General features: G+C 39.6%; 2 protein-coding genes across 4 annotated transcripts in view; both read left to right on the top strand.

The window, feature by feature from the left end:
* Window positions 1-42: 42 nt before the first annotated feature.
* On the top strand, window positions 43-5,406 carry ndufb5 (NADH:ubiquinone oxidoreductase subunit B5). The gene is made up of 6 exons (XM_049588893.1): window positions 43-199; window positions 2,114-2,196; window positions 3,231-3,297; window positions 3,418-3,479; window positions 3,701-3,807; window positions 5,190-5,406. Exons 1-6 carry the CDS (start codon window positions 82-84, stop codon window positions 5,308-5,310), a joined length of 558 nt encoding a protein of 185 aa, XP_049444850.1. The 5' UTR covers window positions 43-81; the 3' UTR covers window positions 5,311-5,406.
* A 1,572-nt stretch (window positions 5,407-6,978) lies between these two features.
* usp13 (ubiquitin specific peptidase 13) overlaps window positions 6,979-21,608 on the top strand; it is a 54,954-nt gene continuing 40,324 nt past the window's right edge. For 2 of the 3 annotated variants that reach the window (XM_049588775.1, XM_049588776.1), the window contains exons 1-8: window positions 6,979-7,333; window positions 10,829-10,954; window positions 14,362-14,422; window positions 17,374-17,495; window positions 19,379-19,521; window positions 19,792-19,976; window positions 20,157-20,254; window positions 20,348-20,538. In XM_049588775.1, the coding sequence (XP_049444732.1) occupies window positions 7,223-7,333; window positions 10,829-10,954; window positions 14,362-14,422; window positions 17,374-17,495; window positions 19,379-19,521; window positions 19,792-19,976; window positions 20,157-20,254; window positions 20,348-20,538 (1,037 nt within the window). In that variant the 5' untranslated portion in view covers window positions 6,979-7,222. The remainder of the gene's footprint in view (window positions 7,334-10,828; window positions 10,955-14,361; window positions 14,423-17,373; window positions 17,496-19,378; window positions 19,522-19,791; window positions 19,977-20,156; window positions 20,255-20,347; window positions 20,539-21,608) is intronic. The other variant, XM_049588774.1, reaches the window with a different exon arrangement.

A 21,608-nucleotide genomic window follows, 5' to 3' on the forward strand; every position in this document is an offset into this window, starting at 1 on the left:
TATTAAAGATGGCGGTTTCCGCTTCACTCTATCATCAACGAATCAGAGGTCGCGTTGTTGAGCGGCCGTCCCACAGTAGAGATGGTGGGCATGAGTGTTCTCAGGTCTGCTGCTGCCTTTGCAGCCAGACTGAGTCCTCTGAAATCTGGAAACAATGCGGCAAATTTACTCTCTCGAACAATTCCACGGACAGATAAAGGTAAGAGACACTATGGCCGTTTAAAGAGTGAGAAGTTTGAGCCTGAAGGCGGCCGTCTCTTCTTATGACCTTGCGCTGGGGCTCGTTAGCATGCTAATGTTAGCTAGCTGGTAACGTTTGTCCTGCTGTCAACAAAAGAGTACAAAGTGCGATAGTAACGTTACTTTAGTAGTGGCAGATAGCTGCTCACTCTTATTTGTTAGCTAACAACGTTATACGCTGCCTTTTAGCCGGTGTAAAGTTAGGAATTGTTTGTGTAGTGTTTGAACTACAATTTGTCACTCTTCCCCATGTTATCATGTGTCAGTGTGTGGCTCAGTTTTCTGTCGAAATGAATTATAACATTAACGTCACATCTAATTTTACCAACTTCTGTAATAACCCATAGTGTAAAGACCAGGAAAATATGTTTTGTAGAAACTATAACACTATATAACCCGTTTGAATCAGTGGGATGCACATTAAACATTTTACCACACGATATTGTAAATCCTAGTTAATATTATGATATATTGTTGTAAGGATAAAGCTGTGATATTGCCCAACATTAATTTATTGACAAGAAGACACATTTTGGGAATGATCATAAATAATCTGGATGTAAGGAGGCACTGTATTTTAAGTTTACTCAGATACTACAGCCCAATAAGTTCATTCATTCATTCACAGATTTAGTCACAAAAACAGATATAAAAAAAATACAAGAACAGTCCATAAGAAATAATGGAGATGTGAAATGGGACACCCTGATGAACTATTGTAAACTTGAGATTAGGGGCCTAGACATGAAGCAGTTTGGCAGATTGTATTTTTTATTTTATTTTTTTTAGATTATACTTATTAATTTGAGGATCATAACTATACAAAATAAACTATACAAAATAAAGGACATGGAAGATGTACATCTCTTCATGTACATCCTCTTTTCCAACTTATTTCCGTACTAACATACAGATACAGATGAACAAAAGTCTAAGCAAAAAGGAGGAGAAGTGAAATTGGCATATTGAGCACATAAACCTACATAGAGATGTGTTTCAAGACCTCAGTCCTACTAGTCCATACAGTCCACTCCCAAGAGCCCCACCAATTTTGATAGTAGTCCAGAAAAGGGTCCCAAATGTGAAAAACTTGAGTGGCTGGTCCTTCAGCCAGAAGCTTATAGCCTCTAAAGGTATAGGTTCCATAGTGGGATGGTATCTGAAATCCACTGAAGAAGAACACACCTCCTTGCACTAACAAGAAGCACCTTAAACAGCTTCATTGAAGAGGGGCTAAGGTTCAGGGGCACTGACTGTATCCCAAGAATGCAAAACGTAGGGCAGATTGTATTTTAAAATGTGTTTACTAGAAAGGTGTTTAGATTTAAGAAAAGAAAGTGCATGTAATATACAGTGGCATTTATCACTGACAAAACTCCTAAGACTAACCAAAAACCTAGAGACTAAACTACCCTAATGCTAACTACTAAATGGCCATTTATTCTAGACATTTAGACATTTATTCTATCAGTAAACATTGGGTTCACAGGTAAGATACCATAAATAGAGACGTATGGCAGGTGGAAATAAATACTTTGTAAATGGATATGAGGGTAACTGGTTTAGAGTTTTTCCCAACTGTTTAAGGGTGTTAAACTTTACCTTACTGTTTAAGGCTCTTTTTGAAAACAGGCACAGATAATGACATTTTTACATTTTACTCAGTCTCATTCCATACCTGCAGACCTCTGGAAACCACACTAAAGGTCATACATTTAAATTTATGTGTTTTACCCTTTATAAGATGCTTTATTCTGGTCTCATATGTATGAGAGGGAAACTCAATTGGAAAGACGTCACTATGCTAATAAAGCACCCACCTTTAAATCTGAAATCCATGGTCACCACAGTATTCCCCCGCCTTGTCTTGCAGTGGCTGTTCGTTGGGGCCATGGGAAGAAAATGTTTGTCATCAAACCTACTGACTTCTACGACAGGAGATTTCTGCGCTTATTGGTGAGTGCTGTAACACCATTTCCTGTGATCATGATGAATTAAGGGGTGGTCCCAGCTCAAATTTGGGGGCTGCAAATAGTCCATAATAAGATCAATGCCACAGCTGTATGTGGATTCAGAAGACACTTAAGTGGAGCCCTGCCCTACCCCTACCTGCTCACTTATTTAATGTTTTAACAAGGATACTAAAAGCCTGAAATGTCATATTACTAAGTTAAGCCCCCTAAAGTCTTTAACGTTGCGCTCCTGAAGGTATTTGCATCACTGTTATTGAATCCACCTAGTAAATAACATGCCATTATCGGCCTTATTTGAGAGCCAATTTGTACGTGTTCAAGTCATATTCATATTTCACAGATGAAGATCCTCTGGTCAGTAGCGTTTGCATTTAGCTCAGAGGTAGCGTAAGTGTAGACACATGTAATAATAACATTACATAGAGCCAGTAGTGAGCCATGCAAGAGTCAAACCCAAAGTGGAAAGAATTTCTGTTCCAAAAATTATTCTTGTGCTTGTAGTTTAAGTTTATTTACTTTATTAATCCCCTGCGGGGAAATTCAATATTTTCACTCTTGCTTGTCAATTACACACAGGTCCGAAAGATACACACATGCACAAACAGGACCTATACATGCACAAAGTGGAGAGATGTCAGAGTGAGGGGGCTGCCCTTGGTGAGGCGCCCCGAGCGGTTGGGGGGTTCGGTGCCTTGCTTAAGGGCACCTCGACAGTGCCCAGGAGGTGAACTGGCACCTCTCCAGCCACCAGTCCACGCTCCATATTTTGGTCCGGACGGGGACTCGAACAGGCGACCCTCCAGTTCCCAACCCAAGTCCCTATGGACTGAGCTGCTGCCGCCCCATGATATTTCTTTTCTATTATATAGAAGTGCAGCGCATAAAATGTCGACTATTTTCCATAAAAGTAATAATTACTCCTGACATGGAGGCTTGGTTAGAACTCCAGTCTTAATTGCCCCTTACGCAGAACAATAGTTTTCAGCATTTCATTTTGACTTCTCATTTTTTCCTCAGCAATACTACATCCTGCTGACTGGCATTCCTGTGGTGGTCATTGTCACATGTGTGAATGTCTTTGTCGGTAAGTTTTTATTTGGATCATCTGATAATATTTGTTAATTTAAAGATGTGATTTGACGAGTAAATCAAAAGAAGCTACATGTTTCTTTGAAGTGAACTTGAGTGTGATTGTGTTGTGTAGGTGAGGCAGAACTGGTTGAGACTCCTGAGGACTACGAACCTGAGCACTGGGAGTACTACAAGGTGTGTAGCTACTCTAATATCTTATCTCATCAGAAGTTTTTGATCTGAACTCTGGTCACTGAGAGTGAGAGTGAGTTGAGAGTTAAAAAAGTCTTTTTCCTGCCATGATTTCAATGTGCACACAGCACCGGCCTCAGGCTAAGAACGGGTCAGTGACTGTTTATTTTGATTAAATATATTTGCCGTCATTACAAATACTTGTGTTTTGTGTGTCTCTGCAGCACCCCATCACCAGGTGGATTGCACGGACCTTCTATGATTCCCCAGTGAAGGACTACGAAAAGATGATGGCTGCGATCCAAATAGAGAAAGAAAAGGCAGACATGAGGTGAGTTTTTTCCCCCGTCACATGTAAAGGACAGAAAGCAAAGGGGCATCAAGACATTTTTGAATGTTCTGAAACAAAGGGGAAAAAAGGATCTTATTAAAGTTGGCAGCACAAGTTGTCAAAGTTACACATCAGGAGCCAACCATGCACTTGTTTTGCATTTTGTGCACTACATCTAGTAGTTTGTGATGGTTATTGTTTGTCAGGAGGTCTGCCAGCAATTTTACTCTGCACTAAACTAAAGGTGTTAAGGAGGAAGTTTTATCTGTGGTGGAAATTTTGCCACAAGAATGAGTCTTAAAACCTGGATATGAGTTCTCAGAGTTAATGTGTTTTGTGTTTTTTGGGTGGTTAGATGTCTAAAATAAAGTCTGTGGTTAATACAAGCTGAAGAGACTTTCACAATTTTTTCTTTGTTCAACAACATAAAATACGTCAGTAAATACCCCACTCGTGAACTTTAAAGCTTCTATGTGTTGTAGGCGGTCGCTAACAAGAGACTCAATCAGACTACAGAGCATCATCATGCCTATCCACGCTTAGCATGTCTCTGTTGTCTTGTTTTGGTACTGACGTTTGTTCATGCAATTGAGTGTAGTTCGTTTATAGCCTAACGTTAGCTTTTTACTTATTTGTATGATTCAAAAATGATAAAAGTGGCGTTCATTTGCTGAACAAAATGTCTAAGTATCAGAATGTTTGTTTGCCACAGAGCTTATTTTCTGCAATTATCCAAAATCCAAGTGAGAAATCCCATTGGCTTTTTGACAAGGGAGCCAGTGCAATGCCATTCTCGGAACCTTCCCTGATTTTTTTGGCATTTCGGTTTGATTTGGGTGGAGGAGGCGAATTTCCGTTTCCGACTTCGGTTTAAATTTAAGTAAATATGCTGAACCATTGCGATGGATTCAGAGTTGGCGAACTACAAACAGCCTTCAACCGGAAACTAGGGCTCTTCCGCTCTTCTTCCGGACGCAGGATCTCCGGGGTTTGCCTACAGACTCTACATTCACTGAATGTAGAGTCTGTATATAGAGACTAGTGCAATGCTAACTTCCGCGTCGGCCAACAGAAAAACATCATCCCTGGGGCACTCTGTAGCCATTTGTTTAGTCATAAAACTGTGATTTTATTATTCCAGTGTTGAACAGTAATTCTGAATGTATCTTTCCAAACTGAAACGGATTGTTTGTTAGAGATTCAGTGTACAAGCAAAAAAGAAAGTTTCAGTCTTCAGAAAAGAGACTCGTCATCATTTTCCTCTTCTCCTCACTTTGTCAAAAGGGAGTGAAAAGTGTTGTGGCACTATCCTGGGATTCACATCTCACTCTTATCAACTCCTGAAGCATGATCTCATGATTTCCCTGCCTGTTTGTAAACAGACTGATGCAGCTGGAGGTGCGTCGACAGATGAGGCAGAAGGGAGACGGCCCCTGGTTCCAAGTGGAGACCCTCAACAAGGAACTAATTGACAACAGCCCCAAGTCATCACCTGACAATTAATCCAGAAGTGTCCACCATCTGTGCATCATGCCGATGAAGCTCACTGTTTGTACATTTTTTCCCTCCGTGCGTAAATAAAGTATATATGTACTCTAAGCTATTGTCTTTATTGCCACAAACACTTTGCACCTGTTTGTCAATGCATACTCAGTCATGTACTCTACATAGAGATGCATGCATATGTGCATAGGTGCAGTCTATTTTTTGTTGTTTTTCATCCTGAATGTGATTTATCCATATGCTTGTTTTACGCCTGAGATATGGGCTGCATATTAATGGACATTTATGGCATTTACTTAGTGCTTTTATAAACCCATGCAAGACGTTTAGCTTTATTTAGGTGCCCTAGATACTTTACATCTGTTGCATTCATCATACCTATGTGACAGTGTGTCTGTACTGTAAAATAAACACAAGCAAATGTAAAGGTTTGACAAGATTACACATTTAGATGTAGGATTTCAATAGCCTGCTCCAGTATCAAGTATTTGCCTCATAATGAACAGTTCACACATGTTCACTCTCATCCAGAGGGAAGTTGGGTGGCCACATATTGGTCTGTCAAGAAGCACACCCTGCGTGGGATACAATATTGGCCACCCACTGCTTGTTCTGTTTATTGTACACTCACCTTTTGCCAAAAACCCACCTCATCAAATCAATATCAAATCATTTCAAGTTTACTCATATAGCACATTTAGAAATAACTGCAGTTGACCAAAATGCAGTACAAAATAAAAGAATGACACACGAATATATAGCAATAAAAAATGTACACAATTATAAAACAAGAACACTAGTAAAAATTACATACGTGAAAAAAGATTATAAAATAGTAAAAAAACAACAACACACTACAAACGACCAAAGGCTGTTGAACGCATGTATGTTTTAAGATTTGTCTTAAGTGTCAATGGAGGGAGAGTGGAAGGCTATTCCAGAGCTTTGGAGCATCTACGGCAAAGGCACAACCTCCCTTACCCACCAGCTTCGATTGCAGGACAGTTAAAAGACAGTATTCGGAGGATCTAAGAGGTCGGGAGTTGGAGCAGGGGCAGAGAAGTTTAGTAATATACTGACGTGCCAGCTCATGTATGGCTTTAAAAACAAAAGACCCAGTACTTTTGAGTCACCCCTCATATGTCCCCCCCAATGTTGAAATGAAATGTACGCCCTTGGCTAATATGCTTTGCACTTCGTGAGAGTGTCCAGCAGGTGGCAGAGCTGTGCAGACAGGACGATTGTTGTCTGATGGACAAAGGACCTTTATTTATAAGATGCAGGATATTAACATTTTGTTGTGTCTCTTTTTAAGTGTGACTTCCACAATTTAGTTATTATAAATGCCAAATTTTACGAGAAATGAAGGATTTTTTAAAAACAGTTGATAATTTTATCAACTAAAGCTACTGCAGATTAATACAGATTGATGGAGTGTTTTGTTGGGGTTGTATGATATATAAAGGAGCAGCAATTAAAATGAAAATGCACCTGATATGCATGCTTCTCCTCCATCCTGGAGAGGGAAACATGCTGTAGTAAGTGTGGGCGGCTTTATGAATCATCCTCAGAGGTGGGAGGGGCCCTTCTGGTAAAACATCCCCGTGCTGAAAGCGTCACCACAGTCAACACTAACAATGTAATATCTGCGCAGGTCAAATCTCTGTGCAAGGAGGGAAAAAATACAGCCAAAAGAACAACATTAGCCTCCTCCATGCTTTTAGCTCTGCCGCCAGTGTAGCAGCCAGCCAGCCTCCACCCCTCTGTCATTTTATTTTTATGTTTTTCAGCGTCACATCCCCCTGGCCGGAGGAATGTAGAGACGGAGTGCTTTAAAAATAGCATCCTCTCCTCTGACAGCGCTGCTCCGGTGGCTCCGCTGCACTGTGGTGCGAGAAGCAGGAATGCGAAGATGGCTGCAGACCTCGGAGAGCTGCTGGTCCCATACATGCCCACCATCAGAGTGCCCAGGACTGGAGACAGGGTTTTCAAGAGCGAGTGCGCTTTTTCCTTCGACTCTCCCGTAAGTGTCCACACGCACACACTGAGACAGGCAGGAGACGGTTGTTTGTGGAGACACAGGAGGTGATCAGTGTGCGTCGCAGGCGGACTGACAGTCTGACTTGGCCGGGCTAAACAACACACGTGAACCCGCTGTAATGTGTGTGTGTGTGTGTGTGTGTGTGTGTGTGTGTGTGTGTGTGTGTGTGTGTGTGTCTCCATGGCCACCTTCCCCTGTGAACCTGACAGAAATAAATAATTAAATGTTGTTTACATCAGAGGAGAGAGGGATGGAGGGGTTTCCCTTTGTGCAGGAAGAGGTAGACGGTGCAGCTCAGGCCACATTACCGCTCCGACCACGCGCTAAAACACACACCTGCCCTCAGCTGTGAATTAATTTCAAAAGCTTCAGCAGCCCTGTCAGGGTGGAGCTGTGCTGTATGATACAGCAGTTCTGTGTGTTAGAGAGTTTACAGCCACCTTTATGGTGTTTTTAATTTATATTCTGCCTAAAATTTAACTTGAAACTGTCAGTAGTTTGTCAAGGACTGCACCATATGATGAGATATGCAACAACATTGCTGAATATCGCAATAACGATATTAATCGCGATAAATAAGACACTAGAGTACTCAATTCTGCCTTTTTAAAGCCACATTTTTTGGTGTTTTTAATTTATATTCCGTCTAAAATTTGACTTGAAATTGTCAGTAGTTTGTCTAGGGTTGCATGATATGAGAAGAAACACAGTACCGTTGCTAAATATCTTGATAATGATATTAAGTGCAATAAATAAGACATTAAAGTACTCAATTCTGCCTTTTAAAGCCAAATTTTTGGTGTTTTAAATTTATATTCTGCCTAAAATATGACTTGACACTGTCAGTAGTTTGTCTAGGGCTGCACAATATGAGGAGATACTTGACAGTGTTGCTAAATATCACGATAACGATATTAATCGAAACAAATAAGACACTAGAGTACTCAATTCTGCCTTTTAAAGCCACATTTTTGGTGTTTTTAATTTATGGTCTGCCAAAAAATTTGACTTCAAACAGTCAGTAGTTTGTCAAGGACTGCACGATATGATGATATACGTGATAACGTTGCTGAATATCGCAATAACAATATCAACCGCATTAAATAAGAGATTAAAGTACTCAATTTTGCCTTTTAAAACCACATTTTTGGTGTTTTTTAATTTATATTCTGCCTAAAATTTGAATCAAAACTGTCAGTAGTTTGTCAAGGGCTGCAGGATATGATGAATATTGCGATAATGATATTTATCACGATAAATAAGGTACAATAATGTAGAGTACTCAGTTCTGTGTTTTTGCTGCTTTCAGCAGCCTATGCTGCTAAAATACAACAAATTCAAAGAAAAAAAAGAAAGGAAATTATTTCTAACATTTTTTATGTTATGGAATAAATTGAGCAATAAACACAAAAGGCACCAAAAAATAAACATATAAACGAGAAAAAAAACTCTCTTTAAAGTTACTCCCAACTTCATGCAATATTTGTCTTTCATGATGTGTTTTGCATGTTGCAATACAGAAAAAAAAAACATATTGTGCAGCCCTAATATTACGACAATATTTTCATCTTTATGCCTGTGTGGTCACTACAGTGAGTTTATAGTGTTGTTTAGCCGTAATAGTCTACAGCAATCAATTTATGCTGTGACTTTCTGTACAGATACTCAAATCTCAACATCATGCAATATTTTAGTCTTTCGCTATGCTAATTTTTTAAAAAATAAATACATATATATCATGCATCCCTAAATATTACTACAATATTTTCATCTTTATGCCTGTATGGTCACTACAGTGAATTTATAGTGATATTTTTTAATCTTAATTGTGCTGTTTAGCCTTATGAGTCTACAGCAATCAATTCATGGTGTGATGTACAGTTAAATGTTTAAGACGCCTCTTGCTTCCAAAATTGTGTCCAATTGTGAGTTTACAATGACTAAGCAAAAACTCATGCTATCCCTGGTAGTACTGTGATACTGGTAGATTGACTTAAAGTACGTTTGTAACATGTTTTGATGTTACTGTGTCACTAGAGAGTTCATAGAAAATCTCATGACCCACATTGTGATGCACATTTATTTTGTATGTTTTCTGTTTCTTATGTGATTAAGGTATTAGTGATATTGCGTCAAAACATCATATATTTTGATTTTAACATTTTTTAAAAATGTGTGAATGTGAGAATGTACAGATTTGACACAGTTATAAAGACATGTGTCAGAAAGAAAGTCTGGGTTTTTGGCTCTCATCACTTTCTAGGCGACATACAACATAAAAACCTATTTTCTCGACTGAAACCGTTTTTAAAGGTGACTCAGCTGTCTGGAGTTCATCATGTTGGCCCGAGGACTGGTTTATTTTTGTCCTTGCACTGTTGAAGCTCATATGTCACTCTGGGCCACTTAAAGGTTTTCACAGGGGTTTATAAGGCCCACACTGATTGCAGATTTAGGTTAGTTTTAAACAGACTTATTCTTGATGGATTTTGTCTCTGACAGTTTACATGTGAAAGTGCGGTAAGGTTGTTTGCTTCTGTCTGAAAAACGAAAACCCCCGGAGGAGGTCCTACTGTATTTGTATTTTAAAACACTTTAAATGTGAGCCACTGGTCACATGTAGACAAAATGATCATACCTTTGTATCCTGTAACAAGTTTCAGATACAGTAAGTCAATCCAAGGTGTGAAACGCATGGGCCTCAGTCCACAGGCACGCATCAGCAGTTTTATGAGGAATAAGGTTACTGTGTTTTTAAACATGCAGGTATTCAGCGAGGCACTACTTTGTCAATGAAATGAATTTTAATGTCACTGTATGTAACAGGATGCTTGTATTCTTTAGTCGAAACAACAGCAGCAGCAGCACAATTGATCTGTCAGATTGCTTGTATGAAACAAAATATCAGATATTAATCCAAATTTTTAGACATTCTTTGGCTAAAATAACATGTATAAGGTGTCTTTGACTCTGTGCGTTTACAGTAAGAAACAGGAATTTTCAGCAGCAGCCTTTTTCTCGATTAAAGTGAGATTTTTCTTTCTGTGCGAGAGTGCTGGAACAGATTTTTGGCTTGTTGACAAAGTGCGAGAAAAAGACTGTTTGAGCAAGAAAGCCCTTTTGAAAATGTGCTTGCAGAATCATTGGCACATCTCTCCTACTTGCATTTCCGCTGTGCATGTTGTGTTACATTTTTGTGTGAGGTAGTGAGGCCAAAGTACAGTGCGCCACAATTTAACTGATGCTAAATAGTTTTTGTCACGAAGTTCATCTGCTTTTACTGAACTGTTCTCGTCCACTTTAAATAAAGCTAAAATTGTGCCTTTCATCTGAGTGTTAGATCCCATCTCCTCTGAAATTAAAGATAGAGGACATAGATTCAGGAGGACCAAGAATATGGTTGGATAGGTTTCTTGTGTAAAGTGCACTTCTTGTTGTGTTGACGTGTTCATAGCCACTGTTTGTTTTGGTCTGCAGGAGTCAGAGGGAGGCCTGTATGTGTGTATGAACACATTCCTGGGCTTCGGACGGGAACATGTGGAGAGACATTATCGCAAAACAGGACAGAGCGTTTACATGCACCTCAAACGACATGTCAAAGAGGTAAGTTTTACTCCTGTGGTGTATTTATAGTGTGTTACTGATTTTTAGTCCTCAAATGTTAAGCTTAGTGTAGTTTATTAGCATAAAGGAAGTGCTAAAAACAAAAATATACAACAACAAACATAGCATTGATTGTGCAGATGAGAGGTAAAAAAAAACCCAAAAGGCTTACAGCGAAACCTCCCCTCTAAGATTTACACTTTATCCTGATACCATGGATATTTGTTACCTTAACATAATGAAAAAGAGAACAAGTTAGGAGTAATATTAATAAAGATAATAAATAAAACAGAACCATTTTGAGCGCATTAACTATGGCAATGGCTCATCTTAAACATGTACTGACAGCAAACTTTGTTTCAGTGATGATGCAAATTTCTCCCAGCTACAGACAGATCTTGGTTGCGTACAAATAATATTAAATTTGATCTATTTTAGTTTGTAATCATTTATTTAATTCATACTTCATTCAATATTCATACATACATAGATTGAGAGTCTCATAACGTGGAAAAGTAGCAAGGTGGATTTCAGACATTGGTTATAATTTACTTTAACCTACATTTATAAGCAGCATATACATTTTTATTATTATTATTATTTTTTTTAATTTTGCCTTTATTGGACAGGACAGGTAGGCGTGAAAGGGAGAGAGGGAGAGGGAATGACATGCAGCAAAGGGCCACAGGCCAACTATAACTCTTCCTGTGTGCACCCATAAGAGGAAGCTGATGTATAAACAGATAAAAATAATAATGTAGATATAAACATTGAAAAAATATGTTTTCATAGAGGTTGTAATAGTTGACAAATCAATTCTAGTACATTAATAAACACACAACATGTCCTTAAAGATGCTTAGAACTACAGTATAGTGTGTTATGAACCATTAACTGCTTATAAATGTCTAATAGGAGGCAGTCTCTATTGAAATAAGCACTATTTTACCACTATTTGTATTTCAGTAAGCTGATCATGTCATTAACGCCGTCAGGATTACAGGCTAAACTCACACCATGATAACTGATGCTGCAGAGGTTTGCAGCACTGAAAGCAGTGTGAGATTAAAAGGTATACCGAGTGACCCTGATCGCCGATATCATGATGCTGTTATTTGGAACATCAGTGGTTGAATTACATCGTCCGCCCTGCGTGTTCTTGAAGCTGAAATGCTCAGTCATCAACATTTAATTAAAGAAAGATGAAAATATGAACTTTTTCACTGGACCTGACTGACCTTCAGACCGAGGCCTGTCTGAGTGTTTGTGGCGAACACTTGATATGTTTTCAGCTCTCTCTGTGTCCGTCTGTATCCCCCATATCACATCTTTAACCTCTGTCTGTTCTGTTTTCTGATAGTACTGTATGCTGTGGATTTTCCCAGAAAGAAAGTGGTAATTTGGTATTAATTATGTGGAGAGATAGTACTCATTTGATGCGCTTCTATTTAATTGATTAACTATTAATTTCCAGTGAAACCTAGAGTCTTATAATAAACATGCAAAAATATGAAATTTGTAGACAGGCAAGCGTACAATTCAATATATAGAGAGAATAAATATTCCAATAACAAATGACCTGGGTTTAAACTGACAATTCTCCCTGTAACTAGAACCACTTTACATCATGTTTTTCAAGAATCTTCCATAAAAAGTCCACAAACTTTTGGAAATTACACACCCATGACATAAAGTGTCACAGCCTTGTCAAAGTTACTTCTGAAATCCAAATAATAGCATCATACTGAATACACAACTGAAGGCTTTATATAACAGACGGATCATAATGCAATCCAAAACAACAACCCTGCAACAAATATTTTCATAGATTGTTAGATGTGTGAACCAGAGAGCCACTAGTTCAACTCTATGGTAACTTCTGAAGTTTGAAGTGGTGTTGCATTGGATTGCATTATACTGTAAGGCGTTTTTATTATTTTGTCCATCCCTGTGTATTTTTAAAAACACTCTTGCTTTTCCTTTGTGGTAAAAAAAAAGTCACACATGAACTCAAACAAGCCTCTCTTTTCAAAAGTCGATGGTGAACAACAAAGGCCTGAGCTGCAGCCGTGTTTTCCTACTGGCTCTAATTGCCCTCAGATAAGCTCTGCTTTGTAAAGAGCTGCTATTTCCATGCCTGGATCTGGCCTGAAACAGCTGCTCACATTCTGCAGGCTCCTGTGTCTGCTGTTTTTTTTTCCCATGAGTCCACTTGGTCGTGAGTGTGTCAGCATTCTCTGTCTTTCTCTCTGTCTGCCACACCGTGTCCTCCTTCTCCTCCCTGCTGAGTGAACGGGAAGCAGTCACCTGAACTGAATGCCATCTAGACCAATATTAAATAAATAAATCTATAAATAAATAAATGTAAAAATGGATAAATATGCCAATAAAATAAGTCCAGAAATTAATACATCTGGCATTAAATATATAAATAAATGGAAATGTATACATAAAAAGTAGTCAGTGTAGTTTAATAATTAAATAAATAAAAATAAATAAATATTTTTAAAGGATTACTTTACTTTTTTCCATTACTTTTAAAGGACTACATATTTATTTCAGGGGACTTCTATTTCCTGAATCCACATTTATTTATTTCAGGTGACTGTAGTCCTTTAAAATGTCCTTTTTTAATTAAATCCCTTTTTTAAAATTTATTGAACTACACTGGCTTATTCGTATATTTATATTTACATTTATATATATATATATATATATATATATATATGTATATTTGTCACTCATTTATTTATTTTAAATTTTATTTCATAGGCATATTTATTTATTAATCTTTTTTTTTTTTCTACTTGATATTGACTTAAATGTTATTCCATACACCTGGACCAGATGGGATAAATAGGAAGCCAGTCGGTGGCACTGGGTTGTTTTGCTGCCAGACAGTCATTTGGCAGAAAAACAGTTTTACCCAAGTGTTTTTTGTTTGTTGATTGATCCATGTATCAGGGCTGCAAATGTTATTGGCAGACTCAAAGTGTTTATCTACCAGTCTGTTAAAGTTAATTTTAGTTTCTTACCACTCTGGACATATGTCGTTGAGCAAAAGAGAAAGATGATTTCACGCTCTGCAGGCAAAGACAGGCCCAAACACATGATGTAGTGTAAACTGTATCTGTCCAAGTCTACATATCAAACTGTGCAACTGAAGCGGTTTCATTCATCATTCTTTAATTTTGCCCACACTGTGGAAGGGGTTTTCCCCTCGCCTTGTAACCCGACCTGGCAAGTGGAACATCCAGCATCCATTTCAAACAAAATGACAACCATCTGGACCTGCTGCCACAGCCGAGCATTAAAGTTTTTTTTTCCACAAAGAGAATCATCAGACGTGTTTTAATTTGACGAGGCTTCTTTGATCTGATTTAATCTCTTCCTTCCTGTTTCCCACAGAAAGCCACAGGAGCTGCAGGAGGCGCCATCCCCAGACGAAGAAATGGAAAAGTGTTTCTAGGTAAGTCAGAGGCAGTGGTGGAAGACGTACTCAGATCGTTTGTCACTATGTAAAAATACTCCGTCGCAAGTGACAATCCTGCATTCAGAGTATTAATTAAAGGGCCAGTGTGCAGGATTTATGGACATCTACTGGCAGACATGGGAGATAAAATGCACCACTATGTCTTCATTAGTTTATAATCACCTGAAAATAAAAATCATTGAATTTTTGTTACCTTAGAATGAACTGCTTTATATCCACATATGAGCGGATCCTCTTCCATGGAGTCTGCCATGTTGTTCTACAGTAGCCCAGAAGGGATGTATCCAACACTGGCTCTAGATAGGGCCACTTGTGTTTTCACATTTTAGTGTTTTTGTGTTACCGCGTTGGTCCCTAAAGTTCTCCTACACGCCTGGCACACGGAAATAGTTTCAGTTCTGCAATCTCACCACTAGATGCCACTAAATCCTACACACTGGACCTTTAAATAAAACACAGAAGTATTATGAGTAAAATGCACTCAAAGTATCAAAAGTAAAAGTACTCATTAGGCAGATGAATGTCCCCTGTGACTGATATATTGTGATATATTACATTATTAGATTGTTACTACATTATTAGATTGTTAATACTGATGCATCGATGTGTAAGTAGCATTGTAATGTTGTAAATCTAAGGGGGTGTCAAATAAGTATCAGAGCCCAAAAGAAGTATTGAGAAGTATTGGTTCATAAATTGTTACTCATTTTTTAAACTTTAATTTTCTATTTGTGTGGGTAAATATCGGAAAGTTTCAGGTTTTTGGGCCTCTTTAAAATTATTTAACCTAAACCATCTGAGTCGTTCAGATGCGAAACGTCCGCTTTGGTGGAACTGCTGAACATGTGAGAAGGTGCCTCAATGTAGACTATTAATCTTTATCGATGCATTGTATTTAAATGTAAAATTTTAATTTGAAATGTAAACATTAATTGTAGCTGTCAGATAAATGTAGTGGAGGAAACTGTACAGAAATGTAGTGGAGTAGAAGTATAAAGTAGCATAAAATAAACATACAAGCACCTCAAATTTTTAATGTAAACTCAGTCACTGTCCACTACTAGGTACAGGCTGGACTAAACCTGGTGTTTCGGTCGTGAAGTAAATGTGATTTGTTTGTTCAGAAACCCCTCTCGATGCTCAGAGAACCCCCTCTGTTACTAGCAGGTGTTATTGTTTGTTACACTGTGGTGACCCGTCAGCTGCCCCTCCAGCCGGCCTTTACCCAAAGCGTCAGATATTTCCCATGATGAGACCTCTCCTCCTCCTCCTGTGCTCCAAATATAGCCCATTTATTTGTATATGTGGTTGGTAACTGTTCTAAATCAAAGCCCGGTCTGCTCCCCTCCTCCTCCTCGGCGCGGGGAGGGGCTGGTTGTTCGTCGGCCTCTCAGCTGCCACCACCTGTCAACCTCCCTGACACACTTCCACTGAAGTTATGACGCTGCTCAGAGGGGACCAGGTGTCCCTCACCCTCCTCCTCCTCCTCCCTCGCGACTAGCCTGGTGGGGGAGGAATTCCTTCCACTCACCCTCTGTGTAATTGATGTTTCTGTTTCATTATTGTTCGGAGTTTAATAGACTTAACCATCCTTTGCCTTTTGATGAGTGCTGTACATTAGGTCAACCCTCAGCGTCTGGCTGGCAGTCAGACGCTGCTTGCTGTCGTCCATTTTGGGTCTTTGAGGTGATAGCGGGCATGTATGTATCCGCCATCATCTCCATACCAGTCCAGTGATCTAATCAAGCCTTTAGCTGGTAACGTCAGCCGTTACCATGAAGCCGGTGGGCACAATAACAATGACAGGGATAACCTATGATCCTGTTTCACATGAGTCATGACACGACTTTAGGCTGTGGAGTGGAGCACAGATGACTGAGTGATTTAAGAGAGGAGTCTCACCTCAGTTTGATATCATTTAAATGAGAAATGAAATGATTAGTTGATTAATCAGGTAGCTGATGGACAGAAAATATCTTCATTGTGAGGATTTAATGCCTCTCCTTGTCATAACTGATAGTAAACTAGGGCCGAAACTAGTAATTTTCATCATTGATTAATCTGCAGACAGTTTTCTTGATTCATTGATTCATTGTTTGGTCGACAGAAATAATTGAAAATTGTGAAAAATGTCCATCAAAGGCTCCGATAACCAAAAGCGATGTCTTTAAACGCCTGGTTTTGTAGGACGAGCAGTTCAAAAGCCAAAGATATAAAACAGAAGAACCTGAAAACTAGCCGACGAAAAGGACTCATCAATTACTATAAGTATTACTACCTTTATTTAACCAGGAAGTCCCACTGTGATTGGTAGCAACCAATCAAAACCCATTAAAATGCAACAAATACAACAATTAAGACAAAAATCTGCTCTTTGGGAATGAGACTGTTGGTCGGACAAAGTCAGATGTCATCCTGGGATTTAGGAAAGTGCGATGGACATTTTCTCTACATCCTGACAATAATACACCAAATGATTATTTTAAAAATACCAAGCAGATTAATCAATAAGGAGAATAATTGTTAGCTGCAGCCGTGATTGTAATCAGTAATGAAATGAGAATGCCATAGCTGCACAGACAAATGTCAGGGATTTGAGCCATGCTCTATTCTCCTTAGTAACTCCATAAGTTGCTGGTGATGAGAGTGTGTGATAAACAGCTAAATATAGCTCTGCATAAATCGTGTCGGAGCAAAAGAGTCATCAGCGTCGTATGAAGTCATCCTGTCACTGCTGTAAAAAAAGATGTTGGTGGTTTTCTTGTTCAAGGATTCATCTGTTTGTGCTCACTGTGTCTCTAGACTATTACGGTCCTGACTGAAGGAACGAAGCAGGAACATAAAATAAGATCAGAACTCACACTCAAGAGCACAAAGGAGCAGAACACAGAATAACACTTTCTTAATGTTTACTTCCTCCCCTGTAGATTTAGAGCTAAACCGTGATTTTAACGGCGAGGACTATGAATATGAAGACGAGGCCAAGCTCGTCATTTTTCCAGACCACTTCGAGATCCCCTTACCAAATATTGAGGAGTTGCCCGCTCTGGTCAGTGAGTCGGCACTGCATGGGCTCTTGTGTGTTTCCATGCATGTTGGTGGGAGAGGGTGCGCTCAGTGGTTCCCTTGTCACTGAACAGACAGCGTGATTGTTCTTGTTTTAAACAGGGTGTCTACAGGTCCTTGAAAAGTCTTAAAATGTCTTAAGATAAGTTTTCTTAATATAAGGCCTTTAAAAGCCAAATTGTTGGGGTTTTTTTGTTCCATTTTTCCTTACTGTACATTTTGAACTGACATTAGTGTGTTTACTTGGAAGTACATAAACATTTGTGTGACACACAAACATATATATAATTGATTCATTCATTTTCCGTAACCGCTTATTCTGTTCGGGGTCGCGGGGAGGCTGGAGCCTATCCCAGCTGACATTGGGTGAGAGGCAGGGTACACCCTGGACAGGTCACCAGACTATCACAGGGCTGACACATAGAGACAGACAACCATTCACACTCACATTCACACCTATGAACAATTTAGAGTCACCAATCAACCTGCATGTCTTTGGACTGTGGGAGGAAGCCGGAGTACCCAGAGAAAACCCATGCTGAAACGGCGAGAACATGCAAACTCCACACAGATGGGTCCCTTCCTGGGTTCAAACCAGGAACCATCTTGCTGTGAAACGACAGTGCTAACAACTGCTCCACAGTGCCCTTGGTTATGCCTGTAGACGCCCTGTTAAAGAGCTGCAAAGTCTGAATCCATTCATTTTAATTTGATTATTTCCAATTTCGAACCTCTAGTCGCTGTTAGTTTATTTAAAAGTTTCCATTTGGATGTATTTTTGTGGAAGGTTTTGCTGTTCTTATAGGCTGCTCTCTGCCAAGTGTATATTATGGGGAACCACTGGATACACACACTGTGCAGGTGTTGCTTTTAGCTTTGTATTTCTTTTCTTGCCTGGAGTCCAGAGGAGACATTTTACTCCTGTTTTAATTTGTTTTGTTTTTTTGAGTATGAGATTCTACAGTGAATGAGGTTTTGTGTTGGCATGTCATGTTTAATTTTTCAAATTATTTTACGCATGTATCATTAAATGTTGTGAGTGCTGACCACCTATCCTAATTTCAGTTTGTTCTGCACGCTTTGTCTCTGCGCATAGAGACACCCTGTCTTCCTCTGCTGGATCCATCGCTTTATGTGGCACAGCTTCACAATGTCTTGCATAGATCTTGCTATTGTCCTTTCTTTCTACTGTTAATGATGACTTGCATTTAAAGGGACAGTTCACCCCAAAATTAAAGAATACTTATTTTTCCTTTTAGCTGTAGTGCTATTTATTAAGCTAGATGTTTTGGTGCGAGTTACAGAGTGTTGTAGATATCGGCCGTAGACCACAAACCTTGTTCTGAGCAGTTTCATATTGGAACTATTTCCTTTCTAGCAAACTACACCCACCAACTGTATCATTGCGCAGAGGAAAACGTGTCTAGTCAGGGACGAGAGACTCGCAAATATTAATGGCGTCCTCCTCAGTTGAGCGTAATGTTAACTAGCTCAGTGGTGCTAGGTGATCTAGTAGGAGATGCACGCTTTCGTCTGCATGGTGAAATGATTGGCAGGTGTAATTTGGTAGACAGGAAATAGTTCCTACATAAAACTGCTCGGAACAACGTCTGTGGATTATTTTGAGTAACCGGGTCATGATTTCTGGAGAGAGACACTTTGAGTAGCACAAGCCGAGTGTTATCTAGTTACATTATATTCGAGAAGGTAGAATATTTTAACACTCTGCAACTCACACCAGAACAATCCAGACTGATAAACAGCACTACAGGTACAGCAAGAGGAAAAATATGTATTTTTGATTTTCGAGGTGAACTCCACTTCCAGAAGTTCATTCTGTCTCTGCTTGATTTCTGTGATGCTCAGGTGACCATCGCCTGTGACGCAGTGCTCAACGCACCATCAGCCTACAAGAAGCAGGAGCCTGAATCCTGGGAGGAGGAGATCCAGGTGTCCAGACATGCCAGGAGCCTCAGACAGCTGGATAATGGGGTCAGGATCCCACCCAGGTAGGAAACCACTGCATCATTTATAAAGCAGGACTTAATTACATTTCTAGACAGCAGTGGTTGTATTTGTGCAGCCAGTTACACAACTGCATTACTGTGTCTCTTGCTGTTTGTCTTGTTTATCCAGACTGTTAATATTCAAAATATAAATCCAATCACTTTTCCACCTGCTTGTGAGCAAAGTGCAGTTTTTAAATCATTCTGTGAGTCTTCACATGAAAATAAAAGCAACACAACAGAAACAAGAGTCTCTGTGTCTTTCTCTATCAGTGGCTGGAAGTGTCAGAAGTGCGAGATGAGAGAAAACCTGTGGATGAACCTGACAGATGGAGCCGTGTACTGTGGGAAGTGGTTCTTTGATGGGAGTGGAGGAAACGGTCACGCTCTGGAGCACTACAAAGAGACCAAATACCCCCTGGCTGTCAAACTGGACACCATCACTCCAGACGGAGCAGGTCTGAGACACCCAACATGGTTATCTGAACTGTTGAATCCACAATCTGAGTTATTACGTAGTGTTAGTCAGTTAGTCAGTGTCCTTTAAATTGTCTTTTGGCAAAGTTTTACCAGAAAATTTGTGTCTACGAAAAAAAACCAGGTCTATTTTAGTGATGTAACTTATCCTTTGGTTTCAGATGTCTACTCATTTGAGGAGGAGGAGGCCGTGTTGGACCCCCACATATCAGATCACTTGTCACACTTTGGAATAGACATGCTACAGATGCAGAAAAGAGTAAGTTGTCTGAGCTGTGAACAAACAAACAAAAACCAAAATGTGAGGCTTCCACAGTGAAGGTTTCACACAGCTCTCTTTGTCTCCCTTCAGACAGAGAATGGCCACCACACAGACAATAACGCCCGGCCGCGGGTCAGTGAATGGGAGGTAATCCAGGAGTCGGGCATGAAGCTGAAAGCGGTGTTTGGCTCTGGTTACACAGGCATCAAAAACCTGGGCAACAGCTGCTACTTCGGCACAGTGATGCAGGTTCTCTTCAGCATCCCTGACTTCCAGAGGATGTGAGTACGCACAGTTAGCAAGAATATGTTTTCATCTAAATTATTTAACATGCAGACTATTTTTTACATTATTCATACACAGTATATTGTAGGGCCTATAGCAGAGCATAAATAGGCCATGTTTAAGGAGTGATTTCATTGGGTGTTTTAATGTCTCAACTCTACAATACTGAACACCATGGGCCCTATTAAACACTCTACAGTGCGTGGTCCAAAGTGCACAGTGCAAGTGCATTTAGGGTCCATCTCCACTTTTGATAGTTAAACGGAGCATAGTCTGGGCACAAAGTAAGGCACAAGGTGTAGAGGGGTTGCATTAAGTCCCTTAATTAATCATAGGTTTGTTTTGGGCATAATATGAATTTAACCAATCAGATTGACAGGTGCTCCTGCAGCTGCTACATTGATATTTACATGGCACATTCGGCATATTGGAGAAGCGTTTTTTTGCTGAGAGTAATGCAGTAAGAGCAGTCATGTCACTGCAAATACCGTGGGACATTTAAGCAGCAAAACTAAAAACTGCAGCCTAATTATAAACTTGAAACTAAACATTTAGCTTCTAAAATAATCAGTGAAGTTATGCTGCTCCTCGTGCATAACTGCGCACAGCGTCCCTCTTAATGGGGATGCTCTTGCCCTAGGAAAAGTGAAGTTGTACTTAACTAATAGACTAATTAGACTAATAGATTAATGTGTACGTCTCCCACAGACCAAAGTCTGTCCTTTAAATAGCAGGAAAATATGGCGGCACTCTGACAGTAGACCAGGTTTTTGCTGGTCAATGGCATAATCTCTTGCTGCTCCCTCAAAATAGCAGTTCGCCAACAATGCAACAGACCACACCTCATTTTAAGACCTGCACGCCCATGGGTGCACAGATGGGTACAAGTGCTATTAACAACATGGGCACTGGCTGGCCATGAAAATGACAATTGAGTCTGAAACTAGCAGTGACAGTTGCAAGCTGTGCGCTGCTTTGTGTCAGGTAAGATCAGGCCCTGTGCCTTTGAACCTTCAGTACTGTAACAATAAGAGGTTGAAAAAAATACTCTAAACACAGCATACAT

This window comes from Epinephelus fuscoguttatus, linkage group LG10 (assembly GCF_011397635.1).
Source record: "Epinephelus fuscoguttatus linkage group LG10, E.fuscoguttatus.final_Chr_v1".
NCBI lineage: Eukaryota > Metazoa > Chordata > Actinopteri > Perciformes > Serranidae > Epinephelus > Epinephelus fuscoguttatus.